Source organism: Bacillus rossius, chromosome 3, assembly GCF_032445375.1.
Source record: "Bacillus rossius redtenbacheri isolate Brsri chromosome 3, Brsri_v3, whole genome shotgun sequence".
Lineage (NCBI taxonomy): Eukaryota > Metazoa > Arthropoda > Insecta > Phasmatodea > Bacillidae > Bacillus > Bacillus rossius.
Window position 1 is genome coordinate 21,883,595 of NC_086332.1, and position 21,419 is coordinate 21,905,013.

General features: G+C 39.1%; 1 protein-coding gene across 2 annotated transcripts in view; it reads left to right on the forward strand.

Moving 5' to 3' along the window:
• LOC134530331 (TOX high mobility group box family member 4-like) overlaps positions 1-21,419 on the forward strand; it is a 481,748-nt gene that overhangs the window by 375,509 nt on the left and 84,820 nt on the right. For both annotated transcript variants that reach the window (XM_063365064.1, XM_063365065.1), the window contains one exon: positions 18,459-18,530. In XM_063365064.1, coding sequence (XP_063221134.1) covers positions 18,459-18,530 — 72 coding nt within the window. The remainder of the gene's footprint in view (positions 1-18,458; positions 18,531-21,419) is intronic.

Sequence of the window (21,419 nt, forward strand, 5' to 3'; positions counted from 1 at the left end):
AATTTTAACATTAGTTATTTTTTGCAATACAGAATTCTGTCAGTCCATTTTAGTGCATATATGTATGGGTTGAAAATATTGTAAGACCAAATTGAAAGTCCTGCCAAATATATTAAGTAGGCCTACGTAAAATTGTAACGTGTGTATTTTTCTACAATATTTCTTGCATGCTAGCTAAAACTAGAATTAGTATCAAATTTTTGTACATATTTCAGGTTATCTTTCGTGTACAAGAAAATAAAACACTGGTTTAGGGGGCAGGGATAGAAACCGGGAGACAGTAACTTAGTTTCAACAGGGCATAACAATTTTCTGGTGATTGAGTATCAAAATTTGGGCTTGGTAAAGCATAGTAAATACTTTAATAGAATGCCTGAAGTTATTTTTTACAGGTTGCTACAAATAATTTTTCCTGTGAAGCCACTGGCGTTTAGTATTGAATTAATTTACGGGAGTGACTATAGCTGTAACTTAATTCAATAGTCAATATTTCATGGTATTTGTTAATGTTAGTGTGATCTCTGCCTTAAGGGCCATTAGACCTTTCCTTCTTGCAATAGCACATATTTTGATGTCGCTTGCAATAAAACTTCAGTGCTAAATTTTTTGGTTTGACATGCCATTGGACTTATCTCTGGCTGCTTGTTGAAGTCAACACTTGTGAACTGGTGTGATTATCATGAGGGTTGTAGTCGCCCACGTGAAATAATAAGTTATTTCCTCGCGGCTCTAGCAGAATAGAGCGTGTTAATAAACATGAATCTGGCCACTGAACCAGCTTGGCTGCTTCTTGAAGCAACCACCAACGTTTTACATGCCTGTTTTTTTTTTTCTCGCAAGACTTAGGATTGAAGTTAAGGGTAATCGGGATAGATTTTCGAGTTGTTTTGTTATAGTTTCAATTTTGAGCTATTTATCATCATTTTTATAGCATACAAGGGCATTAAATGATATCTCCGCTGGTTTTGACAACCCGTCAGAGTCCGATGTTAAATAAAAGGTAACGATTTTGAACCGCTTGGAGAAAATTACAGATTGTTTCACGGGAGAAACTTCAACTGGCATGATCCTTACACCAACCCATGAAAGTTCCCTTAAGCCAGTTTCTATGCCTTGTAGAATACCAAAATATAAAACGAAAGTTGTAAAAAAACAAATATGGCGGGGTCCGTCTAGTTGGGGCGTATGTGAGGCGGGATGATAAGTGCGACGCTTGCTGATGCTTCTAGCGCGGAGTCGCCTCTAAGCGCAAGGCTGTGAACTGACGCGCAGTATTACCGTCGTGCACACAACTGTGACATCTGAGCGGTGACCGTAACATTATATTGCATAGAAATGAAGGCAAATGTGTAATGCAAGGCCCTTAAGTGCTTTCGAGTATCTGTACCGGTTGTTCTAGCACATTTTAGCCATTTTAATTCTTCTAAAAATACAGTTTAGAAACTAAATCCGAAATTAAAAGTACACTTCTCGGCCCTCAGCAAATTCTTAAATGCTTTTCGTAAACAGACCCCACTCGTATATCTTAAATAGTTTTAAAATCGCTTTGTTTTTCCAAAAGTTCTGCGCACCGTGTGTGTGCCCGGGTAGCCGGCGCCCTTCAGCCTCGATCTCACACCCGATGTTTGTTATCACAGTTTCTTGTCGTTACTGTAAATTAAGGAAATTTATTGTAATATTTATTCCGATGGTGCTTTTGCTTTTGTTAATTGGGGTCACATATTTTCTCACCAGATATATACTAATAATAATTTCAGATATGTTAAAGTTTACGCAATTGATTATAATTGTAAATATTTGCGTGATTTTTTAATGAACGTTACGTAATCTTTAGTACATTTCCATTGAGGAAAAAAAATTTGAGAAGAAAATAATTTGCAAGGAAGCTATCGTGATTGAATTTAGAGGAAAAGCACTCAAATAATATTAATGATTGAGAATGGAAAACATGCGGGACCGAATACCAAGAGTGTGTTGCTCGTTAAAACTTATTATTATTTTATCTTCTTTAAGGTCACGGAACGTTTAAGTCAGATTCAAATTCAAGGATCGACCGTGTCGGCGGACCCATCCCAGTTGGTCGACTCGTTCTTATCGACTGCGTAGCCAGTCGGGCGAGACTTGTCTGCTACTTTTAAAAGCGGTCTTCAGTCCCGTGTTTTGATTCGACGGCGGGGAGGGAACGTGGGATCGCTGTTGTTTCTCTCAGGTTCACATACAACGAGACCAGAGAGGAAGAAGAAAGAAAGAAAGAGAGAGAGAGAAAGCGAGGTTTAAAAAGATGTACAAATCGAACAAAACAACGCTAACAGGTTTTCATGTCCCATTAAGTTTTATTTACTCCAGGAGGTTAATGCTCTGGCGAGGGCCACGGGACAAGACAGTGCTAGGCGCCATCTAAAGAACTATCCCATAGAGTCCGCACGTCGTGTAACCACCGGGGTAGTAATTTAGATGTTTCATACACGCCGCGTCCACCCCCATAAAAAATTGCGTACCGCCTCAATTTGCTTGAGCTGTTAAATGGTAACTCGTAAAGATGGCCGTCGCAAAAAAATATATATATTTTTTATTGCGGTCGTAACTGCGCGTTCATGGTTAATCAGCCTTTTCTAAACATTATGTAAATTAGCATCCGCATAGCAGTCCACGATGGAGAGGGGGGACGGACGGACGGACGTATATTTTCATATTTACGAGTCGAGTGTCACGTGTGATTCCCGCCATTTTGTTGTTATCGGTGTACCTGCTTTACGGCCTGAGCACTGCTCGCAAACACACGTTGTGTTTTCGATTCATTATCCGGCTTTGTTCGCGTCGCGCGAACCCGGCCGGGCGAACTGGTTCCTGAAGTCCGTAATATGCGCAGTTTATACATTAGTTTGTTGCGTGCGCAAACTATCAAAAGATTTCCACTGACACCATTGCCTTCCTAGGTCCAAGGTAGGTTCGTAAGCAATTTGTTTTTTTTTTCTTCCTCTCGGGAATAGCAAGCACTAAAACACCGAATTACTGGAATTATTCACATAACATCAATAAATAACTCTACCTAAAAAAAAACCAAAAACATGAACAATTTTTCACCACAGCAAGATTAATATGGTTTGCAAATCTTCTGAAACTATTGGCTACTTATGAATAATGTATTTATGTATTCCTGATGGTTTACAGGTAGGCCTAATACACTTTACGAAACCATATGTTTATCGGGGTTATTTCCAATCTTTCATGATTTCGTATTTGACAATAGGCCCAAGTATTTATACTATAACTGTGCCAGAGTTAAATATTTCAGTTAAAATACATACCGCACTGGCTGAAGACTTTTACGTCTGTTTATAATTTGTTTTAAGTACGCGTGTATTATAGGGTTGGTAATTAAACAAATGTTAAAATTACGAAGAACTAATAAATAACAGTATATACGCATTTGTCACGTGTTATTAGAATGTTATGCCCTTTTATCAGTGCAACAGAATATAATTTCCAGATAACCAGGCACGTAGTTCCTGAATCGATAACACGCAGTGCTGCCACCGTTCGAAACGACGAATCGGAAGACTACTTGCATGTCGTGGGCGCACCTCGTTCCTCGCGTCCGCGAGTCGACACGAGGAAGCGAACCAATAACGTGGCTCGTTTTATCACCCTCGTGTGCCTCAGGGCCTCGAGTCGTGTTCCCTCGCGATTCCTGATTGGTCGGTTGCCTGCTCCCCGCAGACAAACCATTACTCTGCTTTGTTCGACATTACAGCTTGAACATAGACATTGCTTGTTTACGCTGGATGTCGTAGAAGAAAAAAAAAACTAACGGGCAGAAAATATGAAATCAGAAACACGCGTAGAAGAAACCAATGTCAGCGGACGTTACATGCTTGGACAACACAATAAATTCCGTAGAAGTAATTTACTCAGAAAAATGACAACGCGGACGAACACAGTAGTCTTGCCAGATACAAGGACGTAGTCAGGGAGGGTTAGGGTGGGGCCTTGGGCCCCCTGTAAAGCCAGTTTTTTCAATAATAGTTCAACTCTCTAACCGGCTTGAAATAATACTAGTGTGTCCTAATGTTTGGCCATTGGCTGTGCAAAATGAGAGTAATCGCGTCTTGAAACTCGTATTAGGACATAAAATGACAAGCAGTCATACATAATGTAAGAATCTACTTTTCACAAGTGAGCATTTTTATCTAATAATTTAAGATTTAGAAGAAGCACTGAAGTGTCATAAGATAGCCTAAAAAATTTTTTTAGCATCACATTTTTTTTCTCAATAATTTTCGGGGAAGGCATTCCTTAACCCTCTTAAACCCCCTCTTAAACCCCCGTCTTAAACAATTCTTGGATACACTCATGCCAAGATAAATCAAGCTTTCTCTTTGCAAGAATCATTCAGATAACGTATTCATCTGTTTGCTTGGCGAATTCTGGATCGATGCTTTTAGCTGAATAGCAGATGCCTACAAAATTCGCGCAATTATCTGGTGACAGTCATAGAATGCAACTGCGTCTACGTACGAGTGACTCTTGTCATTAGATCACGGAGTATTTGTCACCTCGCGAAGGAATAGAAGCCAATGGAAAACATTGTAGAACACATGACCGAACCATGCATGACCCGGATGGAACGTTAAGTGTGTCAGCAGCCAATGGACGCATGACAATGATTTGTCTATGCAAACAACTTGTCACCAGAGAATAAAGAAAATTCAGGGAGTCTCTCCTTATGAAAAACAATATTAGTTCTGCTTGTGTTTACATTTTATCTCTGCAAAAAAAATTCCTGTAAATAATTAAAATAGAAGAAATTATCATGAATGCATCTTTGTATTTTTCCTCGTAATTTTTTTTTTAAAATATTAATGCAATTAACAGGTACTATACTATGGCATACCTCAGAATAATTAAAAGTTATAGTTTCGAGCAGTTGCGGGTCAAAAACACATTTCTCGAAATATAGCAGATCCAGAAACGTGAACCGGGGGGAAATAAGGACTTCCTATACATACAGTAGGCACAGTATACATATATATATATATATATGAAAGATTGGGGAAGTATGGAACCACTCTCGAATAAGGGCAAGAAGTAACCTTTTTAATTTACAATTCTTGAAGTTTCTCAGCTGTTATGCAGTTAACACTAACTTGGACTGGTATTTGCTGTCCTGCCTACTGTACAAATGTCCTTGGCATTTGGCCAAAGGTTTGGATGCAGTAAGAAAAGGATGCATGAAAATTGCGCCCTCGTCAGTATGGGTGGGAAATTGCGTCACTTTATTGTGTTTAACCTCCATCCTCCCCACCCCTTTTTTCCCAACCTGCACGAATCACTCCAGATGACCTTTAAACTTAGACTTTTGTTTTCCCCATTACCAGGGGGTGCTGGTCAGGTCAGTAGACGTATACTTTGTGATGGATCAATTGACTATTACCTAGACGGAGAAGGGCAAACTTTAATAAGGTATTCCATGGTTCGGCACATTCTAGTATCCGACACCAATCGAGCCGCACCCATTCAGGTTATTTTCCGGGTGAAGTCCAGTTGGTGACCTTGGCCGCTAGGTAGCATTACTGCGCTGCCGACATTTTTAGTTCGCTCAGAGTTTATCGTGACTATCTGTTTTCATTTTAGTACAGTGTTTCCTGTTTACAAGCGGTATACATTTCACAATGATATTCCCGTTTTAACTATATTGTGGTTCCATAATCCGGAAAAAAAACTGATAATCCGTCATGGCCGTGGTCCTTAAAGTGCCAGACTAAAGACCTTTCACTGCACTCGGAAGAACGTGCCGACACAGAAAGACAGGCACTGCGCAGACGTGGTTGGACGCGAAAGAAAGCTCTCTTGAATCCTTGTTCCGAGTTGTTCGCGCCCCCATGGAAGAAAAGAAGAGAAACACGCCGTGCTTCAGCTGTCCGCCGTCTGGAATGACAGCGCTGCCTTCTTGGGCGGACACTTCACGTATTTCCACAGGGTATTATTCTCTTCCTTCCGTCCCTTCATTTGCTTCATACATTTTTCATCTCGACAGCAGCAACGATGCGCTTACGGCACACGGCCGAATGTACTTTCGGGTTAATAAATCATGATACTTTTATGGACATCCTGTCGTCCTAAGACGTCTACTCCTGACTGCCAATATCATTTGAAGTTATATGCTGGACAACTTGGGAAGTAAAAAAAGAAATACTCTAACGCGGCGGGAATCTTTTTTAGGATACAAATCTCTCGGATGGTTGTGTATGATTAAAAAAATAGTTATTTCTTGAATACATAGCTACATCACGAATCTATTATATACTGATTTATAGAAATTGTAGTTCTCGATTTATTAAAATTGCTCATGGCCCACTTGCACAGTCGTGGACAAAGGAACGTATTTAGCCATTAAATTAACCTGAAAATATTCAAAGGATGTTCATGGATGTACGCCATTGCTGGTTTTAACTATATAGAGAAACCACACTAATGAACAAGATAGATGAATTCACAAATACACAGACATACAGTTAAAACATCAATGCCGAAAGTCCATGAAAATATTTTGACTCAAGCTTTCTCATTGCAAGAATAATTCAAAGAATCTAACCTGTAAACATTTGGTTATGGTTTTAAAAGGCTAAATAAAATTAAATATTTTTTTCTCAAATAAATTTGAACCATACCTCGCCGCGTTGACTTCAAATCCAAACATTTTCAGATGTTTATTCCATTTTGGTTCTTCTTATCCATACTGCACACAAATGTTAAAAATTCAGCTTTATTAGCTAATTATAAAAAAAGTAGGTACTATGTATATATACATACATATATATTTCATTTTGTTGAAGTTCAGCTACTAAAAAAAAGTCTACAAGTGCAACCATGATAAACTTAAATTTAAATAATGACCTGAAACAGGGCATACTCCTGTAACTGAACACGCAGACTCGGCGAAAACAGGAAAAACCTGCAAGTGTCATGAAAAGTGGACAACTGTTGGTCATTAGGGGAAGCACTTCGTGCAAGAAAATTTTAAGACACAAATGACATGATGAAGACATACAGAGAGCTTTCTTTAGAGAAAATTTGTGCAATGGTTTCAGCCATCTTGGTTACTCTTGCCCATGTTTCCCGAAATCACCCAGTCAATTGCTGGGGTAGGTCCGGAATTTTCCCGCATTGAGTTGATAGTATGAGTTTGTCTGTGACGATTTTGCTGGCTGTCGAGATTTAAAGCCTAAATTAAAATATGAAAAGAAACGACGAAAAACAAGTGATGACAGAGGACAAAGCCCAAGTTGTAGCTCTTTATTATTAATGTTGGTTCTAGGAAATAAATGAATAAGTTAATTCAATCAGTGAAAATTCAGTAACTGGATAGTTTCGTTGATGAACTGTTGATGACTGGTAAATTAGTAAGCATCATTGTACGTTAGTGCTAATGGCAGTTCATTTCACAAAAGAAAAAAGTGAAAATCAATGGCGGATCAGTGAAACTCATTGTGTGAAATCAACTTAAAGGAATTCGATTACGTACATCAGTTTCAATATATTTTCTTTTCAATATTACCGTTCTATATCTGTTGCCGGTATTTTTAATGTTGAGTGTTTGTATGTGTACTGCCTAGTGTTTACGCGCTGTGGTAGGTTTGGGCACATTGTTAAAGGGCCCGACTGTTCAGAGGTGTAATTGTGTTAGTGAGGCGGGATGATAAGTGCGACGCTCGTTGGTACTTCTAGAGCGGTATCGCCTCTAAGCGCTTGCGATATGTTAAAAAAATTTCTGATATTTAACCATTTTAACGATAGAATTAGGAACGACCAGGTACAATAAAAATGACGAGAACCGGGAGAATGGTTGGTTAAGTTCGGCTAGCAACTTTCAAAATATTATAAAATAGCGTGTATGGTTGTTCAGGAATTATCTATTGTAACGTAGCTATCCTCACCTATTCAACCGTTCACAATACCTATGTATTGTAGAGTATATTTAATGCACCTAACCAACCGTTAAGATGGCTATCTGCAAGAAAAGTAATTAACATATTTCACTGCCCTTAGACATAAATGTTTATAAAAATTGTCAGGAACAAAGAGTAATTTTTTAAATTCAATTTTCTTATTTTTATGAACCCGTCTCCTTGACAGTTACCTATTTAACATTATATTCGTGAAATGCTATGCGATTAGCGGTGGTTCCACAGTTGGACTGCCTGCAGTGTAGCCTCGGCTCCTGAACGGCTGGGGCAACCTATGGCAGTGGCGGTCCTATGGGAGGGACGATTGAGGCGATGGCCCCTCCCACGGGTGTAGATCCTTGGGGGGGGGGGGGTGGTCAGGGGGGCCCCTCACTGAGGAGGCCCGCTTGCGCTTGCAAAATCGTGACTGTTGAACGGGTTTAATAAACCTAAACGTCAAAACTATGTTTGATGGAAAAAGATTTGGTATATTTTAAATTGTATCTGCATATTGCATATAGACCAGAATTTGGCCAGTATACAACATACAAGCACCATATCCACATCCACATCCAGGGATGACTTGTGTCCTTTAAAACCCACGTGCAAAATTCTCGGGCCGCGCGTGCACCCTTTGGGAATTTCCAAGGAGAACCCGCAAATTTAGAATCCTTCAGATTTGCGCCTCTGCCCCCGCCCCCCTACTTCACCAAAAAACTAAACTTTTAAAGATAAAAAAAAATAACTCACCCCATTGAACATCTAACTATAAAGTCTGTTATTTTTGTAACGTATTGCTGTACTTTTTTAAGTGGTAGTGTGTGAAACATTATTTTTACGCTTTAGTCATTTTAAAAATCGCATACAAACTTTTTGATACTGCTTTTTTTATATGTCGTATATTCATTAAAGTGACTTTTTAAGGGACTATATAATGTTTGATATTCGGACTATGTTTTAACTAGAAGGTGGGCCACACTCTCCGCACCGCCACGAGCCCTCGGTCGTCCTGGGGCCGGCACTGCGCCCGGCGGACAGCTGCGCAGAGGCCACCTGTCGCGGCGCGGGGGGCGGGTTGGGGGCGGTTGCGCGGCTGTTGCCCGCACGCACTAGGTCCCCGCGGCGCCTCGGTGCCGCGTGGCTTGTCGGCCATGTTTGGTCGGGTGTTCGTACCCGGCCGCGAATGGAGAGGGGGGGGGGGGGGATTATGGGAACCGGACGACGCCGTATTGGTTTCAGACCCTTTTCGTACCGTAACTATTTCTTAACGTTTAATTTCGTTTGCCTTCGTAAAGACAGAGATCACCCAAAAAAAAACCGCTTTCTTATAACAGCAAAGTAATGTCTATAGACGTCATACTGTGGTCATTACCGAAATTGAACGAATTGCTAAACGCCAATGACTTTATTCGTAGCAGCCAGTAATTGTTAACTTCAGGCATCCTTCATTCTTCACCAGTGGAAATACAGATCCGGAAAAAATAGCTAAAATGAATTATTAACATTCATTTTTTGACCATTATCTAGTATTTACACTAGTCAAAAATGATTGTCCACAAAACTTATTTCTGTTTAAAAGGTCCCCATATTTACTCTCCCCACCGTAGCTCGGCTCGACAGTGCTTGGCCCTACTCACTCGTCCACCGCACCGCAACACCGTCCCAGATGCTCCGATCTTCGCGCACGAAGCCGTCGCTCGCCGCCCGCTATCGCTCGCCAAAGGGCTTGCACATCCTCCTCGCTCCACTGTGGCTCGCAGGCCGGCCTCGCGTTTCATACCTCTCGGGTCTCGCCGTGGAGAGGTCTCGTGGCCCTCCCGAAGTGTCGCACCATCGAAGTCCCCCTGTCTTGACACTCGAAGCTGCGAGAACAATGGCGTCCTAGTTACGCCACTTCGCGCGATGACCTGCGAAAGCCTCCAATCGGCTGGTGGCCGGACTCGGGGGGGAAGTGGTATGGCTGTCAGAAAGTGTCCCACTAATGGCATTCCCTTGTAGTTGCAAGAAGAGAAACGGGCGCTACCTGTATCACGACAGCTGCAGGATAGATCCACAGGCCTGTGCGCCTGTCTAGCTGGCCGAACCTCGTCTCTAGCAGCCTCGTAACAATAATACGCCTTAACGTAGATACATGTTGAAAATAAAGCGACGTGAAATAGTGTGACCTAAAAAGGGTTTAAACCAATAGGGTAGCAACTAGCGTTGTCATGAGCCAGTGGGTTTCCCTTAGATAGTATAATATAACCTCCCGCCCCCCGCCCCCTCAAGTCCCACTGGTAGCTCAGATGGTTCTCTTGATCGACTTTTTCCCTATCTCAGGTGGGATCTTAGTCACTTTTATTGATTAAAATTCTAACTTCTGAAAAATATTTTGTCAGTCGTTTTTTTACAACTGGGATCAAATTTGCTTTGACCGATAAATTTGTCAAGATAGGTAAATTTTGTGAGGCCATTTTTAAATTACTTTTTTTTTCCTTTTATTACTTTTTTTATTAATATCAGTTTTCACTGCTGCGTATAAACATCTTAATTGATACTCGCCTTCAAGAGTTTCTTTTGCCAGAATGTTATACGATACTTCGTGATTTTCATTAGGAAGCCCGTTGTTAGTTCATCCGCAGGACATGATATTCCAATGACTATGCGTGTTATTAGATCGAGTTTATAATTAGTTCCAGCGAAATAATAATGGGACGTCTTTCAACTCTCTTCCCTTGCTCGCCGTTCGCGTTCATTAAACGTAATCTCAGCATCCCTTAGTCATACTTCCTGGAACTCTGTGCTGTGCGCATCGTTCGTTCCCTTGTGTTGGAGCGGATTTGTATTAAATTATATCTATTTTAATTACCTCTGTCTTCGAACGTCTGAAGTCTTAATGTCCATTTGCTTTATATAAAAGGTTTTTTGATGTGTAAACATTTTAGCTGTCGGTATACGGCGTTTGTTAAGAGTAATTTCTTGAATGAAACGGAAGTGTCATTGTGCTGCCATCTGTGGCGGATGGCGCGAATCTAAGTTCATATACACAAAGGGAAACTTTATGGTATGTATTGTCTTTTTAATGAATTTTAAGAAGATGGGCATTATTTTAACAACATTCCTTGTCGAAAATCAAGTCCAACGCTGTGGTTTAGTATTTTTTTCAAATATATTTTTCTCTTTTATCGGAGCCCTTTCATTAGTTAGTTTAACCTTTCACTGTGCTAATGGAATGATACGATAGTCGACGTAGCTACTCCGGCAGCGAATTCTAGCGGTGGGTGCGGAAACTACTAGTAATTTGCGTCAGTAAATCTAGTTGGAAACACAAATTGCGTATACTTACAACGGCTCGGCATTATTTTAAAGCGTTCAATGTTAATTTTCGTGTACAAGTTCCATATTATAAGTTTATTTGCAACATGCGAACACATGAATTTTGCTCATTACCGAGGTTAGATGATTACTCATAATTGGCGAGTGCTCAAAGTCTCGCTCACATTTTTTTTCTTTTTCCGTCAGTGTAATTCGAGCTGCATACAAAGTATTTAAATGTCATGCTGTAGTTTGTATACGAGTTGTTGTGTATTAACCAGCTTTGATCTATGCATAAACATTAAAGAGCCCGTATAGTCAGGGGTGTATTTGTGTTAGTGAGGCGGAATGATAAGTGCGACCGACAGTCTATGGTTAGGGACACCTGTATTTCGCGAATACATTTCGTGTCAAGGTATTTCACAAAATACTGTAGCTTTTCTCCTGTGGTTATTGGCTGAGGTCGGTGAGAGGTGTCGTTCCGCTCTTGACGGGGCCAATGAGAATGTGGTCACCGTACTGCTGCACCCTCACATTTTACCATGATTCTTAGAAAAAGCTACAGTGTTTTGTGAAATACCTTGACATAAAACGAAATCGCAAAATACAGGTGTCCATACTATGGTGCTTCTAGCGCGGTGTCGCCTTTAAGCGCAAGGCTGTGAACTGGCGCTCAGTCTTCTCTTCGTGCATGGGGCAACTGTGATCTTTACGTGGTGACCATAACCTTGTATGGTGGAGGAATGAAGATAAAGGTGTAATGCAAGTCCCTCGAGTACTTTCAAGAAACTGTACGGGTTATTTCATGCCTAAAAAATCATTCTGAAAACAGTTTTAAAACAAAATACGGAAAACAGGACCACCCATCCGCCCTCAGCGTACTCATAAATGTTTTTCGTTTACGTGCACCACTTTCATGTGTTGAGCAGATTTAAAATGGCGTTGTTTTTTGACGTGAATACCTACGTCTTTAAAATTGCTTTCATAGTGGGATTGAATTCGAAAAACGAATGATTACAAAATCGGGTGGTACAGTTTGGTGTTGCAGCTACATGTCTATCTTCTCCATCCAAAAATTTACTTACACCACTGGATAGCTAAAGGATCAAAGAATTCTTTACGATAAGTGAGGACTGTGACGCATCTTGCGCAGAGGAGGGGGGAAGCGCCGCCATTTTGAGGTCATTTTGCTGCGTTTCGAGATTTCCATTTAGAATAAATTTGACTCGGAGAAGCTACGACGTTAGTTTAGGTTTCAATCGTCAGTTCTCGTCAAAATAGATTGATTGCATATATTAAACATTAGTGTAAAATCGTTACAGTGAATATTTATGGTTTTAATAATAATATATGTATATATAAATATATATATAATCAGAAATATATAATGTCGGCCTATACGCGTCAAAAAGCCAAATACAAATACAGAGATCGTATACGGTTGGAATGGGCTTTCCAAAAGCAATCTAATGATATCAATAAAACACTATATGACCGAGTGAAGCAGTGCCGGGAACGTAACAGAATGAATGCGGTCGAGTGGCTCAACGACGATGCCAGTACGTCTGCAGCTGGGGCGGTTAAAGTTATGCAAGTGGGTGTTGACTTCTTGGTCTGAAATTTTATAGGAATATTTATGTTCCATTTGCAAAACAAATTTACAGTGTATTACGGGTAGACAAATAAAATGTATTTGAGACATACTCTCTCTACTTTAGCCTATGTCGATTGAACTTTTGAGCTTTGACTGTGCTCGTATATATAACGTTAATAAGTAAATCATGCAGAATTCTGTTTTACCTAGTTATTGACATTAAAAAAGGTCGTCCATAAGGAATAAATATTTAATTACAAGTGATAAAATTTGTACACCCATTTAAACTGTGGACATTATATTGACCCTAAGTGCCATATCTTGATGTGCTACACTATTTTTGTATCTTGAAGAAGAAGAAGATATAGTGTTGTATAAATCTAATGTGTTTATGGAAGTACTCATGATCGTTCACGAAAGTGGAGGTAACTTCGGAAGTAGTTTGTTCAGGAATTATTTTTACTAACGTTGTATTTCATTTTATTAAATTAAAATACTTATGCTTTGAAGAATGGCTTGGAAGCTACGTAGACAAAGTTAAATTATTCGGCTACGTTGCGTAACTCTTAAAGCTGGCTACAATCGTAACAAACATTTACACGTTTTAAGTTATAGAGATAAGCACATTCTACACAACACAAAACAAGCGCAGAGAGGCCTTGTTACAACGGACATTTGTTTGTTTTGGTTGTTTAATCTTGCAAGAAATTAATTCTTTTGTAGTTGGTAGTGTGAAATCTAAAGAAAGTAAATTGTTTCTTCATAATATAATCCATAAGAGCACAGACGTTTTAAAAACAACGCGGAAAGTATTCCCCCCTCCCTTCCCCCTTAGAAACGTGTGCTGTGATGTTTATCGAAAATATGTAATTTTGAGAAAATGTGCAAAGTTATTATAAATTAAATAAAATAATATCCAGTAAAAAATCATCAACACATAAATTTTCTTCTTGTTAAAATTAAGTTAATGTATAACGTTGTACGGCATTGAGAGCTTCTGTTTGGTCGAAACTAGAACACGGTGTTGGCACGGAATTAAAAAAAAAAAAAAACGTATCAGAGTCTAAATGTTGGGGCGGTCTCTTTGATCTAGGCGTACTTGACAGTTGACAGCCGAAATACTCCACGTCATGTTTGAGGCATGTATCGCAGTGGCCTACAAAACGAGCACACTTCACTTAACAGTAATTCATCCTTTTTTTTTTCATTTGGTGACCGATGATAACTGCACTTTAACCTTAGTAAATTCACAAACGCGATCGAAAACTATTTTTAGCAGTTCAAATTCAAAGAAATAAGTGGTGGCTTAAAAAACAATCACAATTACTATCGAAAACATGCAATAATTTTGGCATTTCCAACACACAGCATACAATGAAATTTATTTTATTAACGTATCTTTCGAAACGGTAGGGGTGAAAATCTCGTGCAAGATTGAAAAGAGACTAATGTAAATATTTTAAACATGCAATGAATACTCATTGGTTGATAAAATTTCTTTTCTGTGTATTTTGTTTTCTTGTTAATATTTAAAATATGCCCCCGGAATCAAGTAAGTTTTGCACGAGTAATATTATAACTGATCAGTTCGTATATTCTTTAGCTGTGATATTCCAGATTTTTCTTTGTAATATTTTTATATTATTAACTTTGAACCAACGAATGATATAAATAAGGCCTTAAAAATATAAAAAAGAGGGTTGTCTGTAAAGTCTGTTTACGGACGATAATTTTACGTGATAACGTCATAAGAAAACCTTGATGAAAAATTGCATACCTTTTAATTTTTAAATATTATTTACAGTATTTACACATTTAATTTAAATAATTTGTTGAAATATAATCACGAGCAATTAGTTAAATAGCCCGCCTTAACCTGTTTGATATTATCGAAGAATTTCTTGCACGGTCCGGTTCTTGCACGCTCGGCTCAGGGGGAACGTGACAATTTTTCGTGCGTGTAGCCGGCGTTCATCAATTTATAAGACGTTATCACGTCAAATAATGTGTTCAGTTCGTCAGATACTATCATTAAACGACAGGTATATCATGAAAGTTTGGTGGGAGGTAAATTTAATCGGCAGTTGGTGAATTTAGTGGGGTGGCCTTGGTTCATTTCGGCGGCAACGCTGACATCTGTCGGAGAAAGAGCAAAGCTCGTAGTGGACGGTTGCGTGCTACAATGACGCAACTGGTCCATTAGCATTCGCCCCTTTCATGCAATTCAGTTGTGGCTGAGTGGACGGCAAGCACATAGTCGCACACTTTCTCCCGCTAGGCTCTTGAAGTGAGTGATATCCACTGGCAAAATGTTACTTCCCAATGCCTTCACAACTGTCAACAGATACATTACGCTTTCGAAACAAGAAAAAAAAATTGGTTGTCATAAAGTCGGTTTACGGACGATAGTTTAACTTGGCGTCATAACAAAACATTGATGAAATGATTGCATACTTTATGAATAAAATTGAATAATTTTAATTTTAATAATAAAAGAATAAATAATTGAAATTATACTAGCAATCAGATTTTTAAAATGCAAGAATAATTAACCTTTTTTGCCGAAATTGTTGTTGTAATAAGCAATGAAAACCACATTAACTTTTCACTTCACTTTATAAACAGTCGAGTGGAAGAGAGATAGATACGGCGCAAGCGTACAATGAGCGTAACGGGACACAGCGTAACAGAACAATGTGCGTAACGTGACACTTTTTCGTGCGTGCAGCCGGCGTTCATCGATTTAATAGACGTTGTCACGTCAAAAATGAAATCATCACACAATCTTAAAATCAGAAGTTTTTTTTTGCCTCGATGTTGTTTCTGTCATTTCCTCGGCCAATCGTTAAAAGTATAAAACTAAACAAATCCCACTGCATTACTAAATCCATAAATTATTTACCATTATATATAAATTATAAGAGAACGGAATGTAGACACGAATGAGAAAAAGTTGCAAATAGAAGCGAGCCCGACTTTGCAACAGGTCTAAGGCTAAACGCGCTACTAAAGAAAAATAAAGTCGATTATAAAGTCACGAAAGTCGCAAGATATCACCAACGCTAAAACTGGATTTTGTGAAACTGTAGAAAAAAACATTGATCGGGTTTCTTTTGATATTCTTTTTTTCTCATTAAAAATTATGACATTATCAAAATTTTATTTAAAGGTGTTATTTACTTTTATACAACCTTCTATACACATACGGCTAACGTCCTCTTCTTTCAAAAATTACCGAGTATATACTTACTTCAGTTCAAACAGAAGGCGGAAACGCAAACAGATACGCAAGAATTTTAAAGTTGCGGCAATGCTTGCGTTGCAATTTTGATTCTTGCGTAATTTGTAAAGGGAGTGTTGTAAAATATGGGCTTTTAACTTTTTGCGTCTTGCGTTACTTGCGTAGTTGATGAGTGCTGTCTCCACGACTCCCCTTACGCAGGCCCGCTATGTGGGTCTACCGTAACCCCGACCTCATAAGCAGCCACGTGTAACGAGACGGGTGGTTTTTTTTTTAGGTGGTTGTTGCACGGAGATTCCCCCACGGCAATCCTCTTCCTTCATCCTCCCTCATCCTGAGGAGGGGGGGGGGGGGGGTACCTTTATTTCGAACCTCTACGAACTCCCTCGTCCTTCATCGAGCGCTCTCGGACTTGTTACTTACTTCTGCTTCGCTTCCACTTCCCATCCGGGGATAACCCTGGCTCCGTTTCCATTATCGTAACTTAACTTTACCGATGTTTCAACCGATAATGGCGAGCATGATTTCGTGCGGGCCCGTCCCCCAGCTGGCTTGTTATCTGTAATGACATGGTTTCCCACCACCTCCAACCCCCCCCCCCCCCCCCTTCCGCCCTTCATCGTCTTACGAACACCATGTTTCATCATCCGCGTTTCTTCACACGTACACTTCTCGCGCCGGTGTTAGCTACTCGGCGTGCAACTGGGCCAGAGAATACGCACCTTCTTCGCCTCGTGAATAGCCGTTGAACTTGATTGGATCGTCGAAGAGAGTTCGCATGCTCAGGGGAGCACTTCGACCCTATTGTCAAAGTCACTCGTGATGTTTCGTGGGAAACGTCACTTCGGAGGAGTGTGTCCGCGGGGGCCCCGCCCCTAGTTCAGAGGTGTGTGTTCGTGTCGGCGAGGTGGGATGGTGGGTGCGACTTCTAGCGCAGTCTTCTCGTCTTGCGTAGGGCAGCGGTAACCGTAACACTATACGTCGGGGAAGTTAAATGCTCGAGTGGTTTCAAGAATCTGTACCGGGGGTTTCTTGCCTTAAAATTATCCTGAGAACAAGCGTTTAACCCATTTTATATACAGTTTAAACTATTAAGTACGGAAACAGAACTAATCATCCGCCCTCAGCGTATTATTAAATCTTTTTCGTAAACATACGCCGCTTGAATGTGAGCAATTATTAAAACTCGTGTTTTTTTTTTCTCCCCTCTGAATCTCTATACACGTTTTAGGTGTAGGTATTCAAGTAGTCTTAAGAAGCATAGTTTTACTACACCAATCGTATTCTGCTCTCTCCTTAGGGACAGAATGTCCCTTGTTAAGTTTAATTTACACTTACTCAGCACCACTAGTCCTATACATTAAGAACCAACAATTTCATCGTGTTTATTCTTAACGATCTATGTCGTAAAATGAGTGGATACAGACATATAGATTTCATTCTTATGCGCAATGGCCGATGCAGAAGCTTTTAAAGGAAGGATGGTTTTTTGGTCATATATATATATGTTTATTTTCGTTCATGAACATATTTATTTATATGTATATGCAAAGCATCACACGATGAATTGTTTACGAACGCTTGATGTCTACATCAAGCTGCCAACAAACTCTGTTGACAGAACGTCAGTGGAATAAGGATACTCATGAGAACTGTCAAATTTGAGTAAAGTTGCACGAGACAGATTATACGCATCAATCATGTGAAAAAAATTATCAAACTGTCGCAGACTCAAAATGTTTTGATTGTAAACTAATATATATGTATTGATGTATTACTGAACATTCTTCTCTTAAATCTGACTTGGCGAATGAAATATGTTTATTTTCGTTCATGAACATATTTATGTATATGTATATATAATGTGCATGAACGAAAATAAACATATTTCATTCGCCAAGTCAGATTTAAGAGAAGAATGTTCAGTAATACATCAATACATATATATTAGTTTACAATCAAAACATTTTGAGTCTGCGACAGTTTGATAATTTTTTTCGCATGATTGATGCGTATAATCTGTCTCGTGCAACTTTCCTCAAATTTGACAGTTCTCATGAGTATCCTTATTCCACTGACGTTCTGTCAACAGAGTTTGTTGGCAGCTTGATGTAGACATCAAGCGTTCGTAAACAATTCATCGTGTGATGCTTTGCAAGTTACAGTCGGGAGATTGGCACAACTGGAACTACTCTGTCAGATCTGAAACAAGTTGCATGACACGAGACTGTACACACATGGCACTTACCGACGGAAATATTTAAATTGTCATCTGACGGAGAGATGTAGAAAATGTTTTTTTTTATTGGAAGGCTTTTAAAAAAATAATATTTAATAGATTTGAAGCAACTGTAGTGACAACCTTTTGTTCCATTTGTTGCAGAGGAACGACAACCTAGACCTCTCGCTGTCTGTGCCGCACTCTTTCCACGCCAACGGCCACATGTCTGATCAGGTGAGTCCACTGCTGCCAACTCTTCCTGTGATTAATACTTTTGGGCTGTAAAATTTCCCTGTTGATTGACCTTTATTTAACGTATACACAACTGATAAAAAAACCGCTATAGAATAATGCCAGGATAGTCCTAAAATAATATTAAAGATGAACTTGAAAAATGTTTGTAACATTTAAATGATTTTTTTACGTTATATAATTATTCTTCGTCAAAACCACGAAGAAGAAAAAAATATCTCAGCAGGGCTGCCTTGGCTGGCCCACAGTGAGTTGAGAAATAGCTGAAGGTGGCACATACGAAGATTTATTATAAAAAAAAAGGTTCGTGCATCAGTAAAGTTTGTTTGAAGTGTGTTTTCCCAGATGATTCGAGAATTATTTACTGCACATGAAAAATAAATTGCAAGCATTGTTAAATAAAACGAATAAAATGCATTAAATTTCATCGGTTGAGTAGTAAATACCAAAAAAAAGGGGGGGGGGGGGTTTACCAACGTTGAAATGAATTATTTTTCTTTTATTTGCAAACCTTTTTGATGCATTTTACAGGAAATTTATATTTCCAGAACAAAATAGAAAGTTACTTTTCGTGAATTTTTCTACAGAATTTTTTTTATATAAAGGTTTCCATTGGAAATATATGATCGATGAAGGCTTGCTTGTATGTTGGTTTGATTCTTCGGTGGTATAGTTTCCAATAATTGACATTATAAAAATTATCTCGCAGTAAAAATTATTGCGTGAAAAAACACATACAGGCTGCTTGCTCTCTCATAATAGAAGTTAATATGTAATTAGCTGTTATATCTCTACTGATATTATAATGAGAGAGAGTGGGTTGTCTTTATTTCGTAAGCAGTAAACTCGAAAACTACTGGACTGAACACTGTTATAAATATATGTATATTATTCCAGATGGACAAAGACTGTGTTTTATTGCGTAGACCATCTATATTTACTATGAATATGCAAGTTATCTGATGAAGTAATTTATAATTAATTTTTATAGTGATTCTTAAAAGAAAATTTGATTTGTAAAATAATTGTATTAACCCGGACGAAGCAGGGCGTCCCAGCTTGTAGTTTATATTTTGTGACATGAAAAGCTAGTACTGCGTAACACGTCCGTTGGCTAAATATGTTTAAAAGAAGAAAAAAATTGTAAATTGACGTCTAAGAATCACTCCACTACGTCATTTTTTTTTTTAAATTATTTTTTCTTTGGAGATGTCTCTGGTTTCAGTACTCCATTCGTACACTGATCTGCTCACTTTGTTATTCCATTCAAGATATTCCGATTTTTTTTCTATTTCAGCTTCAAACCCTTATTTAATAGTTTTTATGAAAACCGTTATAAAATAAACATTATATATTGCTTAGTAATTTACTTTTGTGGTGGTAGTTTAAACCAGCAACGAGCACGAAGGAATGTAAAAGGTGTGCCTTTAAAAATCTGAAGGAAAAAACACAGGGAAATTTAAAATATTTTAGTCATAAAACAGTATTAGTACAAGACCGGAAAACTTCGCGGATTCATTTCGTGATAGGCTTAGCTATTAGCTCACAACCCATCTGGAGGACTCTGCGCCAGTGAGAAATCCTCAACCATAGCTGTATCGAATCACAGACTGCTGCGTTGCGACGTCTCACAAGACAGCAGCCAATGAGAGGGTGACATCTGCACGAGTATAGGCCTACGTAGAACTGTGGAGTCCCTCCTGAAGGTCATCGAACCCCCGACATTTTCCTGTCTCTAAGTATTAGTAATTTTCATACTTTGTAGTATTCTAATGTATTAAAACAAATATGCATTTTAATCACAAATTCGTGTGCCGTTAATAATCTGTATCTCACTGTTAGTAGTTTTAATTAACTTAAGAGACCTAAACAAAAAATTTTATTAAATGAAGCACTTTCGCCTTACCACAATTTTATATAAGTTTGAATGTAAAGGTGAATTTTTTTCAGATTGGCATATTTTGTTACTTAGTATAAATGTAAATATGCAGGAAAAACATTTTAAAATGAATTCTGCATGTCATGTATGTTTGTAAAACTGTATTTTGATAGTAATGTGGGGTATTGTAATATTTGTTGTGTACCATATCTAGCCAGATAGATCTATGAGATAGGGAGGGGGGGGGGGGTGGAAATTGTCGTGTGGGACAGGTAAATCATAGGTACATCAGCTGAAGTAGGTTCTGAGCTTAGAAGTTATATTTCTGCTTGGGCTTTGATACATGAGCGAAGATCGAACAACAGATTTACATCCATCCAGATCCCCATCTAAGGAGGGTTGCATTTAATTGGAGCAGGCTCGCGCGGGAGAGCGCGCGTAACGCAAATGGAATGAATTCAAAGAGACGGTGGATGGAGAGCCAAGGATAAAAGAAAGCGCGTTCCCGCAGGGGGGAAAAAAATATCCCACCCTTAATAACGGCTGAGTCCCTTGCACAAGAGCCCCCTCCCCCCCCCCCCCCAAGACATCCCCTCTTCGAGGAAATACCCTCCACTGCGATATCGTCTGCTACTTGAGAAACCCCTTTCAGGAAAATTTCACTTGAAAAAAAAACTCGGCCACTTAATGGCAGCGTTTCTTACGTTCAAGTTCTTGTTAGAAGCGCTCCACTAAATCCACAAAGCCTGTTACGCGAGTTGCCATCGGGGAAATTGTGGAATACTTTTTTTTTTAGTTCTGGGAGATGATTGAATATGTTTGACTGGAAACGGTAAATTTTTCACTACGTCCGGTTTATCGTCACTTTAAGTCCCGAAGGACGCATGTCGAACAACCCGCTTTCAGAATTGGAACCGGAGGGGAATGAATAAAGAGGGAAAATAGATTACAAAACACGATTGATGAGTCTGTTGTGTACTGCAGTATTGCGC